This window comes from Exophiala xenobiotica (genome assembly GCF_000835505.1).
Source record: "Exophiala xenobiotica strain CBS 118157 unplaced genomic scaffold supercont1.4, whole genome shotgun sequence".
Taxonomy (NCBI): Eukaryota; Fungi; Ascomycota; class Eurotiomycetes; order Chaetothyriales; family Herpotrichiellaceae; genus Exophiala; species Exophiala xenobiotica.
Genome location: NW_013562491.1, coordinates 4,088,530 through 4,107,586, shown reverse-complemented (window position 1 = coordinate 4,107,586; position 19,057 = coordinate 4,088,530). Strand labels below are relative to the sequence as shown.

The following is a 19,057-nucleotide window of genomic DNA, read 5'->3' as shown; positions in this document are numbered from 1 at the left end:
AAGGGGTTTTTTCTATGCCGCACATAGACCATCACGGGGTTATCACCGTTATTACCTACGACGAAGGGGAAAAGCTTTAGCTGACGTAGCCGCACCTCGAGGATAATGAGATCGCGGCATAGGCAGAATCCGAACAGCTCTGTCCGAACTAATGTCCCATAGCAATCCTCCTACGTCCGGGAGATACACTCGTAATCCCGCTGAGTCGCATCCACGCGCCATATTCGCTCACTAACGTCCTGATAACTAGCACTATACATTAGGACACCAGGAACCTAGTCCAGACCATAAGGCAGTCGCTGCTCGAGCTTCGACACCCGTCCACCACGAACGAAGATCCGGCCAAAGAGTTTGTCGGCAAAGCTAGTGTCCTCGCGACCCTCTAGCAGGAACGACGGCGGCCGTAGGATTGGGGCTCATCTAAGGACCAGGCCAAGTACAGCAGATTATTGGAGATATGTTTTCTTACGCGCACGGTTAGTCCGGACCACTAACGTTTATATCAGAAGTACAAAAAAGAGTTGGCGCGATATAACTACAAGAACGTCTATTCCACTAGCAGTTACCCTTGCCGCGCGTTGAGTATTGCATATAAACCTAGCATCTACCACGGAACAAAAGAGGACAAGGGTAAAGGGCAAGGGAAGGCAAGGGCATATCGTAATTCAGTGGTTAACCACGATACCGTTATATAGAGAGACTTAACTCGAATATTTAGAGAGTAACAGAGGGAACAACTTAAAGTTCATTTACTCTAGTGTATTGATAAACATAACACCTTAATATATTACGTCGAACCTTTCTGAAAAAGCAGCATAGCAGGACCATCTTCCCGCTCGACAGTCTTCCCGCTCGACAGTCTTCCCGCTCGACAGTCTTCCCTCTCGTCTTCCCTCTCGACAATCTCCCCTCTCGTCTTCCCTATCAACAATCTTCCCCTCCCAAGTCTACCATATTAATATAATAGGCTCCTTGGCGTGCTTCCCTCCGATTCTGTCCTATTCCGTATACCAATATACCCGAATATTTTCTTAACACACTTACTCGGCAGCCCTAATAGATTGGTACAACTAATGGTACCATTTCTAGTTGAAAGTGTTTCGCGTCCACGAGAAATTTAAAACAACGAGATTTTATACTTAACATCACTACTACACAAATAACCGCCATTTTACTTTAGGGTGTTTACACTTCGACATTCAACCACCTTACTATACCATCATTCCAAGCCTACCAGGTTCTTCCGGCTCGGTCGGCCCAGCAGTTGGCCGGTAATTATTCCTTCATCTTTATACCAATATAGGTCCGAAATTGAGCGGCAAGTTTAACATAGTAATGTTGACATATAAGGATAGTATCCTATCGAAATGCGAACTAACCTAAGCCGCGAGTAGTCAAAGAAGAACGCCCTCTTCGACGACGATAACGATAACTCCAGCACGTCTAGCACGTCCACCAGTGGCTCAAACGTAAGACCTTCGTCGACGTCTCCGGCCATCGAGGCTCGAATCAACCTCAAGTATCAACCACGTATAAATCAGCCGACTTTACTACATCATATACTAAATATCTACCAGGTCGCCATCGATAGGTACTTTCTCCGTCTTCATCCACATCCGCGTCGTCTTTTCACAGTCTTCATCTCTCCGACCCGGCTACCGATAAAGACCCATCTACGGACATAGAATCTAAGACCCTTTCTACTATATCTATTCCACGTAGAAATCCCCGGTCATCTACAACCGCCAAACGTCAAAGTGGAAGGGCCGACGAGACTACTATCTCTCGCAAGAGCAAAAAAAGAACACGCAGAGCGAGTACTAACTCTAAGGAAGAAGCGCCCACCGGGAAACCGATAGGTCCGGGTCGGTATTTAGCACGTCGAGGCCTAGGTCGACCGCATCCGCAAAAAGCGGAAACGCGAAGTCAAAGCCCCCAGGCTAAAAGAGAAGGTATCGAGCAAGCACGCCAAAATTCAACCCATAGAACCAGTGGAAGGCTGGAGAGAAGGCCATAGAAGCCAGCAACGAATCAAGCAGAATGATCAGCACCAACTAAGCATAGAGACTACAATCCATCTAGAAAGACACCGGTAGAATCGACCGAATTACCTCTATTTAGCACATTACCTTATCCATTGCGCGTATCGCTGCATACAGCACCAAGCACGTAGCACTAAGCACGCAGCATCGAGCACGCAGCATCAAGCATACTTACTTTCAAGGGATGCAGTACGCAGTATACAGCACGCTTTCGGTATGCACCCAGTGATATACTTTCAGGGAAATAGATCGGGCAGAAAGTAGGAATTACGTTTCTTAGGGAGGTCCATTTAGCATAAATTGCCATTCAGCAATACTAGTGTTCTTCATTCGGCCCTTCAAGGACGATATTTCCAACTGCTAGAGATAGAGGCGTAAATTACTTATTCGAGGTGTGCCATATACACTTTGCCATAACTAGCCGTACAGTTCTTCTTAATCTTCTTAGATAGCGGGGCCAGGTTCATAAGCGTATCATTATCTTAAGCAATTCTAGCTTTCTTGGAGCTAGACTTTAGGGTAGAGGTCTTCTTAGAGCTTAACTTTAGGGTAGAGGTATTCTTAAAGCTAGACATTAGGATAGAAGTCTTCTTAGAGCTTAACTTTAGGGTAGAGGTCTTCTTGGAGCTGGACTTTAGGGTGGATTTCGCCGTAGCCGTAGCCTATATCGCGTCGCTATCGCTGTCGCTATCGCTATCACTATCGCCGGAGCTAGAGCTAAAGCTAGACATTAGGATAGAAGTCTTCTTAGAGCTTAACTTTAGGGTAGAGATCTTCTTAGAGCTAGACTTTAGGGTAGAAGTCTTCTTAGAGCTTAACTTTAGGGTGGAGGTCTTCTTGGAGCTAGACTTTAGGGTGGATTTCGCCGTAGCCATAGCCTACCTCGCGTCGCTGTCGCTATCGCTATCGCTAGAGCCGAAGCTAGAGCTAGAGCTTATCTCGACAATAGCGCGCTTAGTCTTGTTCACTATTTGGAAGTTAGTTTATATTCAACGGGACAGTGGGATTTTCGTCTCACCAGTGACGGTTATCTTAATATCGCCATTAGGTTCAATAACAGTGGTTAACGTCTTAGTCACTAAAGAGGTACTCTAACCCAGAACTCTTCCCCTAGCAACTTTTACTCCAAGGGAGCCTACCTAAAAAGAGTTTATTAGCAAGGTATTCTATCTCCACTAGACTAGAGAGACAACTTACGACGACCTTAGACTTTCCACCCTTAATGGATTTAGGAACCATAGTGGCGTCACGGTGGAAAAGCTCCTATAAGATAGAAAGAGGCAATCGATATAATAAGAGAAGTAGTGCGAGTAATAGTGGAGGATAGTTGATGGGAGAATATTAATAGGGAGATAGCTATCAAGACAATAGGGTAATCTATAAACGCTGGGTTGATCTAAAGTGATAAGAATGGGTTGATCAAAAGTGGTGAAGACTAGGTTGATCTAAAGTGATGTCCTACTGCCGCACCGTAAACAAATAATCGAATCACGCTTTCAGCATACCGGTATACTGACCCCCAAAATCCTTCCGAATTTCAAGCTCCCAGTATCCTGAAACGCTTCTCTATCGCGACCCATTTCTCAACTTCCCTTGCCTTTCTAGACACTACAACATTGCATTGGGGCCCTAAACGTCCGGCACTATCATTCCACCCTTTTTATCCTTCCTCTTGGTTAGTATATACTTTGCCCTTCTATTTATCGTACCACTAACAGCGTATCAATATAGGGCCTTCGTCGAAAATGTCGGCCTCGCGCTTACCTCTTCCTTTCCTCGTGCCTAAGATCGAATCTAAGAATATCATAATCGAGAAGTAAGCAGCTAGGACAAAAATATACAATCAGGCCTCCTTAGATAGAGCACGATCGATCCTAGAAAGCCAAAAAACACTGCCGTAGCTACCAACGGAGCTATAGATGAACATTTTCCGTCATCTACAGGATGACTTAACTACCCGTCGCGGCGAATAGATGAATTTTGCTGACGGTGCACTCCGCCGGAGGGTCTAGCGCCGCGTAGTACTATCGGATCCGACACTCGGTCGTTGTCTATAGAACAACTATCTCTTTACACTATCTAGCAAAGTCGTGCTATATATATCGCTCTAGGACCTTAATCTCCTTCTAACCGAGGGCCTAGTAAATACGTAGCACGTAATCATCGCCGCCGCGTACTCACCGTCTCGGGCAGGCAAAACTTAGTGTTTAGATACGGTCGACCGGTCCGTGGTCAAGTGGATCAATAGCATCGGCCGACGAGGCTTTTAAGTCCATTTAGCGGTGTCGGATATATCCAACATTGAAAAGTCGGTTGTTAAGCAACTATTCTCTCTAAATTGCGAAATCTGGGTTGACTTTAGCACCTCTGAGTCTCTACCCTACTTCGCCACGGGTGAAGCCCACCATAAGGAGTGCCTCGTCCCGGCGGTATAACGAGCGTACCACCTGGCCCGCAAGCTAGGGCAGGCAGTCCAAGAAGCTAAGCGGTACCATATCCAGCCTCGGTCTATCTTTATACTCCATGGTTTGTAGAGAATAACCTACTTCTACTAGCGCTAAGCTCCTATCGCAATAGAAATAGTCGCCGACCGTATTTTACCCGCCCTATTAAACCACGTAGCCGATAAGCGGTCAGCTAGCGGGGTCTATATAAACGTAAAGTATAACTAGCCATCAACTAACGCGTACTATCGTCCAGCGAAGGGTTTTTAGTAGTACTCCGCCTACTACGATAAACGTACTATCGGGTACGGTGCCGACGGTACTGAGCTTCCTGCACGGTTGGATCATTGTAGCACGGACACGGGAAACGGGGAGAAGAAGCACCAAGAGATCCATTTCTATTGTAGGATCACATCCTTTCGAGTAGATAGCACTTATATTCCAAAGACGTCGATAAATGCTCGGCGCGTCACGCGGCGAGGCTACGCCCATATTTACATTCTAAGGCACTATCTACAACAGCAAGGCCTTGCGTTCAAGGTGTTTTATTGCATTAATCCATCCAAAATAGCATTTCCTTAACCTTCTGACCTACTTTCTACCGAGGTCGTTTTCCTTTACGAAATAGAACAAGTTACCGTTATCCTAGGGTAACGCCTTAACCGTCTTAACTTACTAGGTATACTAGTATAGTAAACCAGGAGAGGGAAGCATATCGGGAAGTCTGCTATATTAGTATAGTGGACCAAGAGAGAGAAGCATATCGAGGAGTCTACTATATTAGTATAATAGACCAAGAGAGGGAAGTATATCGAGGCGGCCCGGTACTTCTACTATCGTCCCTAAAGCCGGCTTAGTAAGAGGATCCAAGGAGTGTTTGGGGTTGAGCGGGAATACGTCCCTTACGAGGATCTACAAGGAGACCACTATCTTATATACGGAGCGAGAATATAGATAACTATTTTATAATCATTGATCTAAATAAGCTCTATAGCATTCTAGGTAACTGAAATTACACCAAGAGATACGCGTTTATCCCTTCGTCCCAAAAGACTTAATGCCTAGCTCGAGGAAATATAACCTCATCATCTAAATAACCCGTATCTTGAATTCACCAGGCTCGTATCATCTAGCTTTATATCATCCTTATCTTAACTCAAGCCTTCTTAGACTTCTTACCTTTAGGGGAAAGCTTGGACTTCTTACGACGTTCTTACTTCTGCTTCTTGCGACGTTCTTGCTTCTCCTTCTTCAAAGCTGCCGCCTACTTCGCCTCCAGTTTAACAACACGCTTTTAGGCTTGGGCTACATTTTCGAAGTAATAATGGACCACCTCCTTAGCCATAGCAAGCTCCATAGCAATAGAGTATTCATCCTTATCAAATAAGAAGTCGGTGATCTCGTCACTAGTGTCACTCTCACTAGTCGCTTCTACTTCTTCGGAATCGGTGTCGGAGTCGGAGTCGATATCAACCTTTTCACGACAACGTTTAATACCTACAACTAAAGGCAAAAGATATTAGTCAACACGCTTTCAAAAGAATGGGTCTCTACAGTACCGCTCGCTTTAGTTTTAGCCGAGCCAATCTTAGACTTATCCGGGGTAAAAGACTTAAGTTTTTGCGTAGTAGGGGACTTAGAGGTAAGAGTCGTAGACTTCATCTTAACGAGAGTAGGAGTCTTGGACTTCATCTTAACGAGAGTAGGAGTCTTAGACTTCATCTTGACGAGAGTAGGAGACTATTGTTTAAGTTAGTCGAGATAATCCATAAATAACGCCTAGGACGCACGAACAATGTACTTCGCCTTTGACTCGGCGCGGGCCATAGTTAGAGAACTTGATTGATGCTTAAGGGAGCGTATCGTATATTTTGGCGAGAGATAGAAATACGTAAATAATTTAGGATCTCCGTAAATTAAGCGGTGGGGTAGGAAACCAAATGGTGAAATGCTTGGCAGGGCATACTAGTATAGTAGGCTCACTTTTCGCGCACGCCCAAATTCGCTCACCAGCCAACTATCATTATTCTCCTCTCTCTTCCACTATCAACGGCCATTACTTTATATCCTGATTATCTCGGCTTCGCGGTCTCGACCAAGACATTACCTAGATATATCCTTTTAAATTCGCGCGCCTCATAGGATTGCCAGTGACGCCCGGAGAGCCGCGGCTACTAGAATACTAGACTCTATAACGGGATAGAACTGTGGCGTGGCTCAAAAGCGATAGATAACCTATCTTATACGTTGCAATCTATGCTTCAAGGGTCCGCTTTCTAACTATTCTAGTTCCACAATCCGCCTCCTTAAGCACGGGCACTATCAGGCCTACGCGGACGTAATCCCCTACCGCGACGACACCAAGCATAGCGAACATCAAAGCAAAAGCACGATACTAGGTTACCAGGAGCGAACCAGAAGCGAATGGTTCCCAAATAGGGAAGACGAGGAGACTAGAGCACTAAGCCCGGTACGAGACGGGATCGCACAATATACACCGATGCTTCCAACACTTATGTAGCCGCCGAGGTTAGGCGCCATTTTTAGAGGGATCACGTTTAGTGACGGCGAGGAATCTGAATCTACCGATACTACGAGAGGATACGATACCCAGCTTTATAATAAGATCGTCCTTAGCGACAAGATAAGATGGGGAGGTTAGACCGATACTGACAAGAAAACGGATATTAATAACAAGACCGATACTAGGGAAGAGGTAGATTGTAGCAGCGAGCAGTCGGTCACCGTAGATTGTAAGAATAGAGAAGACATTTCGAGTAACCTATAAGCACGAATTTAAAAAGGGAATCCGGACAAAGAGATCTTACCTAAGTAGTAGATAAAGAATTTAGATCCGACGAGAACTACTTTATACGTCGTAGAGAATATAGGTACAGTTCGTTTGATTTATGCAAGAGCTATAGCCTTGTGCTATCAAAACTAGCTACTCTCTCAACGTACTCCCCTACTCCCAAGTCCTTAACAATATCTGAAGGGCTGTGTATTGACGTGTCTACTGGCCTGGCATAAGGACGGTCGTATTTGACCCAACGGCTAGGGCTCACTTGCTCTTGGAGAGTTTGCCGGCCTTGAAGACTCTGCCCTTGGTCCTGCTGCCACGGTGGTTGCCAGTTACCTTGCGTCGTTTATTGATATCGCTGTTGGTGTCGTCGTCAGTATCATCCCCACGACGCTTACGTTCTTTGGCAGACGACTTCTTAGTGACTGGACGAGCCTACTTTGTTGCCGCTAGGGTTTTCTTGCTTCGGGTGACCAAGACTCTCTTCGTCTTTATAGTAACGCAAACACCATCCTCGGAGTTATCTGTGTCGTCGGTATCGTCTTCCTCGTCGGAGCTACTCAGTTCTATATCTTCGTCCTCTTCGCCACTGTCACGATCTTCCTCGTCGGAGCTACTCAGTTCTATAGATTCGTCATCTTCGCTAGCATCGTCGCCGTTATCTTTGTTCTTATCTCGAATGACTTGATGCCTTTATTAGCGGTCTATTCTACTAGATATAGAGAGAGGGTAGTTATAGGGTGCGATAGCCTCCCGCGCTCTCTTCTTCGCTAGGTCCTTATCCTTACCTTTGAAGCTATCGACGTATCCCTACGCTAGGATATAAGCCTATCGGATCGAAATCAATCTTCCGTCACTAAGGCCCATCTATAATCAGAACTCACTACTTCGGCGGCATGCTTAACATCGTCAAGGGATACCTTAGCGGCTTTAGCCATCTTAGGAACCTAAAGACGCCTTTCAGACTTTGAATAATAAGAAGCTTTAAGAATTAGAGGATCGAGAGAAGAACGATGTATTTAGAAAGAGATACTGTATATACAAAAGAAAAGTTTCGGGGGGTGATAGGAATAATATCAGGTAAACAAAATATAGTAGAGCCGAGCGCCAAGCCTATCAGTATACGCAAGTCCGTTGGTCACGTAGACAATTTAACGTCGAGGGACTTTGGGCAAATCTTGTAGCCTCCATTACTAGAAGCGCATTACAACGATCTATCCAGGGTAGCGAGAGGAGTTTATCGTCACGGAAGGAAGAGTTTAATACGTCTAGTACGATAATTACTCTTATTTACAGGATACCTCGTAAGGGAGGATATCGCACGATATTTCCTAGCGAGGGGAAGCAATAATACTGAAGATAATATTCAGGCTAATTTACTTATACAAGTGAAGTTCGGTAGAAAGTAGAGCAGAGAAAGGAGCGAAGGGAAAGAAGAGAACAATGATTGAGGTGGAAGACTATCGAGGAGTCCATCATATTAATATGATAAACCAGGGAGAAGGGGAAGATTATCGAATAGAAAAAGAAGAGGAGGGATATCGAGGAGTCTATCATATTAATATAATGAACTAGGGAAAAGGGGAAGATTATCGAAATATAAAAAGAAAAGAAGGGATATCAAGGGAGGAAGACTATCGAGGAGTCTCTTATATTATAATATAAGATCGACTTTCCTACTAGCCCAGTTTACTAAGGAAGTCTCTAGCATACCCGGTATACTAAGGAAGTCTCTGGCATACCCGGTATACTAAGGAAGTCTCTGGCATACCCGGTATACTAAGGAAGTCTCTGGCATACCCGGTATACTAAGGAACTCCCTTGTCGTCCGAAATTAATATATTGCGTCGATGTTGAATATCAATCAGACAAGGTTACAAAAGAGTTTAACGGATAGCTAAGCCTTCCTAAAGGCCATTAGAGTCGATAAAAGATCGAAAAACGGGGAGATTTTTCTATTCCCTAAGCCGAGTTATACGGGTAGAAAGATAGCTAATTATCTAGCGCCTAAGATACTTTTTAATAAGGATATAAATATTTTCCTCTTTTTAGACTTAACGCATTACTTTATAAACGCCTTTACTATAGCGATTGTAACGAGCCTAAGTCCTCTTATCTAAATAGAATCGAGCGAGGGCCTCGCCGTCGAGATATATACTTATAATACGACGGCGATAGCTTATACTCGCTATAAATATTACTACGGCCTTCTCCTTATCTTTAAGACTCGCGCGACGAAGCTTTCTCTCGACTTTCTTAAGAGAGACGAGGATAATAAAGTCGACGAATTTACCCTCGTATTTAATACAACTACTTTACTAAATAAAATTAATTATTAAGTATAAAAGATTAATGTAGAGAACGAATATAATATTCGTAATATTAACGTCGATATTAAGTATTAAGGTAGTTAGGGTTAGCCTATTATATCGGACCTAATTTTTTAGTCGCTTCGCGCGGTCCTAATTATCGATATAGTAGTAGTAATAATTAAGAGTAGTCGTAAGTAATATATAGACGTTTTTTAAGAGACTATATACTACTCCTCTCTCGCTATAACTAATTAGATAGTAAAAATAACGTTGGTAAATCTCTATAGCCTACGCCTCGAGTTAATTAAAAGGATACGTTTAGACGAAATATCGATAACGAGGATAGATCGTACTACCTTAAATAATATAAGTATTTTATATCGCTATACTATTCTCGAGCTTATATACGTATATTAACGATAAAGTAACAATAAAAAAATAAATCGAATAATCTAGGTTTCAAATATATAAGATCTAGAATAGCTTTTTACGCTAGTAGCTATTAATAAAGATAATATAGCACTCGTCTATAAAAACTTATTAAAGAAGGCTTTTCTATATAAAGAGATAAACGAAGATAAAGAAACGATCGTTTATAATAATATCTATACTAACGACAATAACTTAAGCGATTCTTAGTAGAGCTTAAATCGTCTATTTATAATAATTAACGTTAATATTAGTAAACTAAGTTATAAGGTTATCTATAAAAATACAAAATAATACGACAAAAATAAATATATCTATAAACTTAAGTAATATAGGTAATAGAGTTAGTAATGTCTTCTCGTCCTTAGTAGATAGAATTATAGTAACTAAGGTTTCTAGGCGAAGTACCGCTATAACCCCTTTCTTCTATATCTAGAAGTAAAATAAGACGCGCCTAGATCTAAATAGTCGATATAGAGTCCCCTTAATTTCTTTAGATAAAAATAATTCCTTAGCTATCGACGTAGATAAAAATATAGGGCTCTTAAATAAAATTATAGCGATATCTATATCTTTTAGACTATAATATAAAATATAGTTAGAATCGATATTATCGTCTCTAGACTTAAGAGACTTAATAGAATTAATATTTTTATTTTTTATATTATAGTATAAAATATTATTAATATAGCTATAACTACTAAGAGAGATAACGAGTATCTCGATATAAGTAATAGTAGTCGAATTTATTAGAAAATAATTATTACTAGTGCTATAGTTAATCGAGTCTTAGTTTAGGCTCTCTATTATAGTAAATAATACTCGCTAGCGCGGCGTCAATTAGAAAATCTTCTAGAAGTCGCGACTAAGACGCTTATTAAGATCTTCTATAGTTTCTAGCGTAGTAGCTATAAACGTATAAAACGCGCGAGATATAGAGGATTAAGTATAAAGGTCGATAGTTATACTAAAAAGATCGAGGAAACGATATTACCCTTTACTAATAGAATAAAAGATATCGATTAACTTAGATATTAAATACTTAAAGATATCGATATATACCTTATATCGCTTAGTATTTATAGTATCGCTTCGCTCGCTTTATATCTCGAGAGAGTCTTAAAGATCTACGTTCGATTCTTTTATCTTCTTTAGTTCTCTCTTATACTTTATAGTAAATCTTTTATTTATTATAATATAACTAATATTAATAATAATATAGTAGAAATCTAATATATAAAATTAATAATTAAAGCTAATATCGATCTCTCGTTAAATAACGCGTATAAAGTAATCGATTTTCTACGGCCCCTTTAGACTATACTAGATATAATTATATAAAGTCTAGTTTTAGATTTAAATAAGAAGATACTTATAAAATAATTAAATATAAATAAAGTAAACTACGAGAAGTTAGCTAACAATATATAAAAGAAATTAAGAGATAATCTTAAAGATATCGAATAGCTACTAAAATTTATAATAATAAATAATAATAGTACTAGTATTATCGATAAAAAAGTAATTACGATTCTAAAGTATTTTATTACAAAAATAGATAGTGGTTAGCTTAGTATCGCGAGTAAAAGAGCTATATATTAAATAGATCGCGAAGAGAAGTCGTTCTAGAAATTACTTAGTAAAGCTTAACTATCGACGAATATTGCCGTATTTCTAGATATTATCGCTACTTCGTAGTTAGTACTTACTGTATTACTTTAGTATATATTAAAATATTTACTCTCGACTATTATCGAGATAAATATTAGCGACTTAACTAATAAATAAATATCTATATATTAATAGGGTCTAGTTATTCTCGATTTAATTAAAATTAACAATAAAATGCTTCTCTAAAAATTGAATCTATATAAACTATTCTTAAAGAAGTATCTTTATTCGCTAGATATTCTTATAGATTATAATATAAAATATAATTAATAAAATAGTAATATTCTTATAGAATATTATTTATTTATCGCGCAATTAAATAACTATAGTATTATTACTTATATTAAGAGTAATATATTTACTATATATAAAAAAATTAATAAATTTATTTATTAAAGTACTAGTATTATTATATAAAAAATTACGACGAGACTAAAGAAACTACTCGCGTACCTTAGAGTACTTTTACTAGTAATTACGCTCGCTAACTAAGAGAAGAAAATTAATATCGAGAAATTAAATAGACTAAACTAGTCTAGCGAGAATATACGAGAAGTAAATAATCTCCCTAAGCTATCGATTCTCTTCGTTAATACCTAAGACTATAGTAAAGTAAATTAATATACTTCGAAATCTATTCTCTTTAATAACGTAAAAGATAAAGAATCAAAATAAAATTTAAAGAGTAATCTTTAATATATCGATAGAATATTTCTTTTTTAGAGTTATATATAATTTCTTAATTATTTACTATTAATCTCTTTACTAGTTAATAGTCTAAGGAAAAAGCTTATATATATTCTAGAATTTCTTAAGTTAGTTAATTATAAGGATTATAGAAATCCTATAATATTTATAATTAATATAGTTATCCTCGTTATTATTATTACTTATATTACTCTCTTTATTTATACTCTCTTTATTAAACACTATAGTTTAATTAGCTAAGGTTAAGTTATTAAGATTTTATTCTACGATATAAACTTATAGAGTATAGTATAGAAACTATTATATATAGCTTAGATAATAGTATTCGCTATCTCTATTTTATAGACGATAAAATAAGCGAAGAGAAATCTTGTTTTACTTCTCGCTTTAGAGTTAATAACGAGCTTTTTAGTTAAGAGTATTAATATCCTTTAAAGCTTTATAGGCCTAAATATCGAATACTTCGATAGCGCGATATAAGATTAATTCGTTCTTATTTAATAGTCGACCTTAAGTTATAAGCTACTTAAGGCTACAATCGTAAAGATACTATTACTAATATATTTAACCTTACTACTCTATAATATTTTACTTTAGTATATCTTATTTAAGTTTCTTTTATTTCTTTAGATAATTATAATCTATAGCTATAGCGTTTATATTAAATTATATAAAATTAGCTTTAGTCTTAAAGATCGATAATATATTAAGTATAATAACGATAAAGAATAAAAGCGTAGATATAGAGTATCTTAAAGATATATAAATAATAGTATTAACGCTAACTAATATATCGATATCTACTATATAGATTTAGAAATATTTACGATAATCTACAATAATAAACTAAGTTTATACTTAACTCTTAATTTAATATATTAAGGTTTACTTTATCTTTCTTTAGCTATAGTTCTATTATATATAAATCTCTATATATTTAAAATTATTATTTATAAACTAATATTACTAATTAATATAAATAAAGTCTATAATAAATAGTTATAAATTATTAATAAATAGTAATAATAAAAAGAGTATTAAAATAATTATCTAAATAATAGTGATTTAATAGATATAATTAGTAACTATATACTTTTACTTAACTTTATTTAGCTCTTTATACTCTTTATAAAGATATATAGTAGAATTAATTAAAATATAATTATATTAATAATATATAAAGATTTAATAGTTTTTATTATAGATAATAAAGTTCTATATATTAAAAAAAGCTTAAATTATAAATTATATAATAAATAGATTTTAAAGAAAAAAGGGAAAAGAGAGAAGAAGAGGAAAGACTTTAATACAATAGAGAATAGTAGACGTTAGTATATTATAGATAATTACTAGATAGTATCGTTATAGTAGATCTTCTTATCTTAAACTTTCGAAAAAAGGGGCTAACTTTATTCTTAAATAGATAATCGAAATAAACTTTAGATTAAACTATATATATAGCTAGTATACTATTAAGACTTAGACCCTAAATTAAAGTATACTCTATTAAATAATTAATTTTTATACTATAGTATAAAATATAGATCTAAGGATAGCTTAAGTATATCTAAGTACTATATTAAGTATTTAAATTCTATATTATAGTATAAAATATAAGTAAGTAATATATAATTCTAAAGATATCTTTATTATTTATAAATTAAAATCTTAGTTAACTCGACCTTAGTTAGATATTTATTTCTTAGTGTAATAAGCGCCTAATATTAAACGCAATTAAATAATAACTTATAAGACCTTTACTATTTCTTCTACTATTTATTTTAAGATCTAAATAATCCCTTACCTAGAATAAATTTATTATCTCTCTAAATAATCTTTTTAGTATCTAGGCGATCTCGCTTTTATAGTATCTTTACTTTTATTACCCTATACTCTAAGGTTACTATTTATATAGAATAGTTACTTCTTATACACTACTATAACTAAGCGAATTATAATAGAGAGGATTAATATAGACCTTAATATAATAAAACTATTATAGTCGAGCGTCTAGATTATAGTATTATTCTTAAGACTCTATCTCTTCGTCGAAATTACTTATAAATATAGAAAAGTATTCTAGATTAAAGCGATAAATCGATATTAAGGAATTAAATAATACTATATAGAGTTAAGATAACTTATCGATCTACTCTTAATCTACGATCTTAGTAGTAATTTAGCTCTTAGATTTCCTTAGTATCCTTATAATCTTAGTTTAGCGATTTATATTAATATAAGTATTTAGATATTTATCTTAATACTAATTTAACTAAAAGTAGTTAACTTAACTACGTACTTATTATAATATTAATTATTATATCTAGAATTTATACCCTAGTTACTATAAGAGTATATTATACCTTTCTTTTCTTCTTTCGATATTTTTTATTTATTATCTTTTTTCTTTAATATCTTTTATTTAATATCGATCCTTAGCTTCTTATATTTTAAGGCTATTATAGTCTAGATATTAAGTCTTTTTTTATTCGCTCGCTTAATAGTATATATAGTATTAATAAAGGGCGTAATACTAAACTTATTATTAAATTAATCTTCTTAATAAAAAAATATTAAAGATATTATAAATAATTCTAAAGTTTTAAGAGTTTAGAGATTATATTATATAAATATAGTAATAACTACTAAAATAAATAGCTAGCTAATAATCTATCTAAATCTTAAATCTTAAATAATAGATTAAGGTTAGAGTTAGTTATATTATAGCTAGAATAGCGTCGATAATAATATCTATAAAAAAATATTATATAGAATATAGTTAAGAATAAAGAAGGACTAAAATAATAGTTAGCTACACTAAAGCTTTAAATATTAACTCGCGAACCTTTAAGATAAATTCGTTTAATATAATCTTCTATAAGTATAAGATTTTTAACGTTAGTATATATAATTTATTTATTTTTAAGAGTATTAAAATTAAATATAACTTTTATATAAGTACGAAAGTTATTCTTTATAGTTATATAGCTACTACTCTTAACCTTATCTACTTTAATAGTAATATTTTCTTAGATATTAAAGATAAGGCTACGTCGAAACCTTAGTATCTTTCTCTTTTTGTCGAACTCTTCTCTTTTCTATTATATAAGTTAAGAAGCTTTTAGGTTAAGCTAATAGTATAAGGTCGTACGTATATTTACACTATATAAACTAAAATTCTACTTAAATAAATTCGAGTTAAACTTAGTTATATAACTATTCCTTAATATAATAAGCGTCTAAGATTAAAACCTTCGCTATAATAGCTTACGAGATATTTAGCGTTGTTTTTACTAGTTTTCTTAAGATTAAGATACTCTCTTTTTAATTAAGTTTAAGAATTAATTATTTTAAGCTAACTAACTTTTTTTATTAAACTAGATATAGCTTATTAATCCTTATATAACTAAATATAATATTATATATATATAATAGTTTATAAGAGAGACTATTACGCCTAAATTAAGCTTATCGATATAGTATTATACTAGAGAAAATACGATAAATTATTAATATTATAAGAAAAACAAGCTTTTATATTATATATTAATAATCGAATATAGATACTAATAACTATTAAATCTTTTTTTTACTATATATCTTTTCTTTTTTATCTTTAGCCTTTTTTTTACTTTACTTAAAATAGATATACTCTTAATAGAGTTAGAGCGCTATTCTATCGCGGCGAAGAAAAAAAATAATAATAGTAATAAATTAATTATCTTTAGTAAAGAAAAGAGATAAATATATTGTATCTTTAATAAATTTATATTATTTTATAATAATAAAGAGATATAAACAATATTTTTAAGGAATTAATTATTTACTATAATTAAATAAAAATATATATTAAGGCTTTTAATAAACTAATTATCTTAGACAATAATAAAGATATATAAACAATATTTTTAATTAATTAATTATTATCTATAAAAGTAAAGATAATTTCTTCGATAAATTAACGATTATCTAGAATAAAGAAGAAAAAAGATAATAAATATATACACTAATAAATCGATTAGTTTAATTACACTAGAGATAAATAAGTAGTACCTTTAATAAATCGATCTTATACTATTAATAGCTAAACGAAGTTCTCGATAAATTTATTCTTTTTTAGATTAAAAGAGAGCTAGAAATAGCGTACTTAAGAAAGCGATTATCTTCTATAATAATTAAAGAGTAAGGATATACCCTTATAACCTTAAAGTCTAACTTAAAGTATTTAGATCGATTACTATAAAAAGATTTAACTAGATTAAATATTAAACTATATATAAGTTAAGTATAAAAAAAGATCAATAAAAAGATATAAAGGACTCTTATATATATTACTTTACAATTATTTATATATATATATTACTTTAATATTTATTAATTTACTATTACTATATTATTTTATTACTATAGATATAATTTACTATCGTTTTTTCTATTATTTATAAAGAGAGGCTACTCTCTTACTATAAACTTAATCTTTTCTCTCTTTATTTATTTTATTCTTTATATATCCTTTATATATTCTCTTTCTTCTTTATATTACTTAACTCTAATTATCGTAATCTCTTTTCTTATTCTTAAGAAAAGAAAAAGCCCTTCTTTCTTACTCTATAAATTAAGAAGATCTCGATATTATCGATCTCGACTTAATTTATACTCGTTACTTCGAAATTTTAATAAGTAATTTTACTCTATCTAGATAGTTTTAATATAGAACTAACGAGATAACGATATAGTACTTCTCTCTCTCCTAATATTTAACGAATTAAATATACTTAGACCGTCGCTATATACGTCTAGTCTATATAGCGTATAGTTAATATATAATAATTAAAACTAAATTATTAACTTTTATCTATAAAGCTAGAACTTCTATAAATTATAGATTATTATTAACTTTATTAATTTATTCTAAAATATTAATTTATATCTATAAGTACTCAAGAAATTTTAAAATACTATAAAGAAAACTATTAATAACTTTATAGTAAGTATTAATAATATTTAAATTTAAATCGAAGATAACGACCTTATTTAGAGAGCGATAGCTAGACAACAATAGAAATTTAACAATATATTTAGTAATCTATATATTATCGTCCTAAATTATCGTCGAAAGTATAATCGCGTAGATAAACTACATTATTATCTAGTATTATAGATAAGTAATACTTTTATAGATATCGTAGTTAAAACTATAACTAATAACTTAATAGAAGTTCTAGATAAATTAATTAAAGCTTATAATACTAGGTTTAGTTTACTAAAGATTATATAGCGCGCTAACGTAAAATATCTTTAATATCTCGCTCGTTTAGGGAACTATATTAAATATAACTAGCGAAATTAATAGATTATCTTTAGTAATATCCGTAATAGATATCGAGCTACTTATTAACTAAATCGTCTTAAGTAGTAGATTACCCTTACCTAAGCTACTATAATAAATAATTTACTCGCTAAATCGACTAGATTATATTTCGATACTAAGGCTATTTTAGATAATATTAATCTAGCGACCGTAAATAAAGGTTAGGCGATATAAGTAACGTCGATAGAGAAGTCTTAAGGAATACTATAGATCTAGACTATTTAAACTAAACGTTATACTATACTATTTAATATAAAGTCTATAGATTCTAAAGATATAAGACCATTAATTAAATTTAATTCTTAGTTTAGTAAGTTAAATAGCTATAATCTTTAACCTTAAGATCTAATTAATTACGCTAGAATATAAATATCTATAACTTAAGTTAAATTAAGTTTATAAGTTATAGTGCTTTACTCGTTAAGTCTACTAATATTTATATCTAGTGTATAATCTTTCGTAGATCTATATAATATATCTTTAATATTAAGAGAGCTATTACTCGCTCTCTCTAATATTAATAAATAATAAAACTCAACTTAACCCTTAATTAGTAAGATTTAGCTTAATATCGAACTTAATTCTTAATAGATAACTTTTATATCTTAGTTTAGTAGTATAAGACTTAGTTCGTAGATTATAGAGTCAATCTATAGTTAATTAAAGTTTTCGTAATCTCTTTTAACGTATAACTCGTTAGATCTAAAGCGATAGCGTTAAAACTAGTCGTCTTAAGTAGTATCGACGTATCTAGTTAAGATTATAAGTTATATCGATAAGCTTATCGTAAGAACTCGAAATCTAAAGCTAACGACGAATCGACTAGATACTAAAGCGATTCGATATCCCTTACTTTCGAATACGCTTATCGCCTAAAAATATTTATAGAATCTATTTAATATTAAAATATAAAGTATCGCCTAGAATATTTAGTTCTAGATCGCGAATAAAGATCGTTAATTCCTAGCGAAGAGATATATAACAATAAATTTTAGTCGCGATATTTATACGATTATAAATATATTAAATTAAATCTATTTATATTCTATAGATATAAGTATAATCGTCTATCTTAAGGGTATATTGACTATAATATAGCTCGCGTTATTAAATAAACTATATTAAAGTAACTTAATAATAGTACAATAAATTATTTAAGAGATCGTAGGAATATACTATAGTATATCGATTATAGTAGAATAAAGTAAAGATTAATACTAGTAAGGGATAACTATAGATTAGTACGATCTTAAGACAATATTACTCAATTCTCTTTATCG

General features: G+C 33.5%; 2 protein-coding genes across 2 annotated transcripts; both read right to left on the bottom strand.

Annotated features, from left to right (window-relative positions):
* Nucleotides 1–5,532: 5,532 nt before the first annotated feature.
* PV05_07701 (uncharacterized protein) lies at nt 5,533–6,208 on the bottom strand (the record flags this gene model as incomplete). Its single annotated transcript, XM_013460548.1, has 2 exons — nt 5,533–5,989; nt 6,046–6,208. The coding sequence occupies 2 exons, from the start codon at nt 6,206–6,208 to the stop codon at nt 5,781–5,783; spliced, it is 372 nt and encodes a 123-aa protein (XP_013316002.1). The 3' UTR covers nt 5,533–5,780.
* Nucleotides 6,209–7,547: 1,339 nt separating this feature from the next.
* Nucleotides 7,548–8,224, bottom strand: PV05_07700 (uncharacterized protein; the record flags this gene model as incomplete). Its single annotated transcript, XM_013460547.1, has 4 exons — nt 7,548–7,644; nt 7,726–7,969; nt 8,075–8,096; nt 8,171–8,224. 4 exons carry the CDS (start codon nt 8,222–8,224, stop codon nt 7,548–7,550), a joined length of 417 nt encoding a protein of 138 aa, XP_013316001.1.
* Between the last annotated feature and the right edge of the window lie 10,833 nt (nt 8,225–19,057).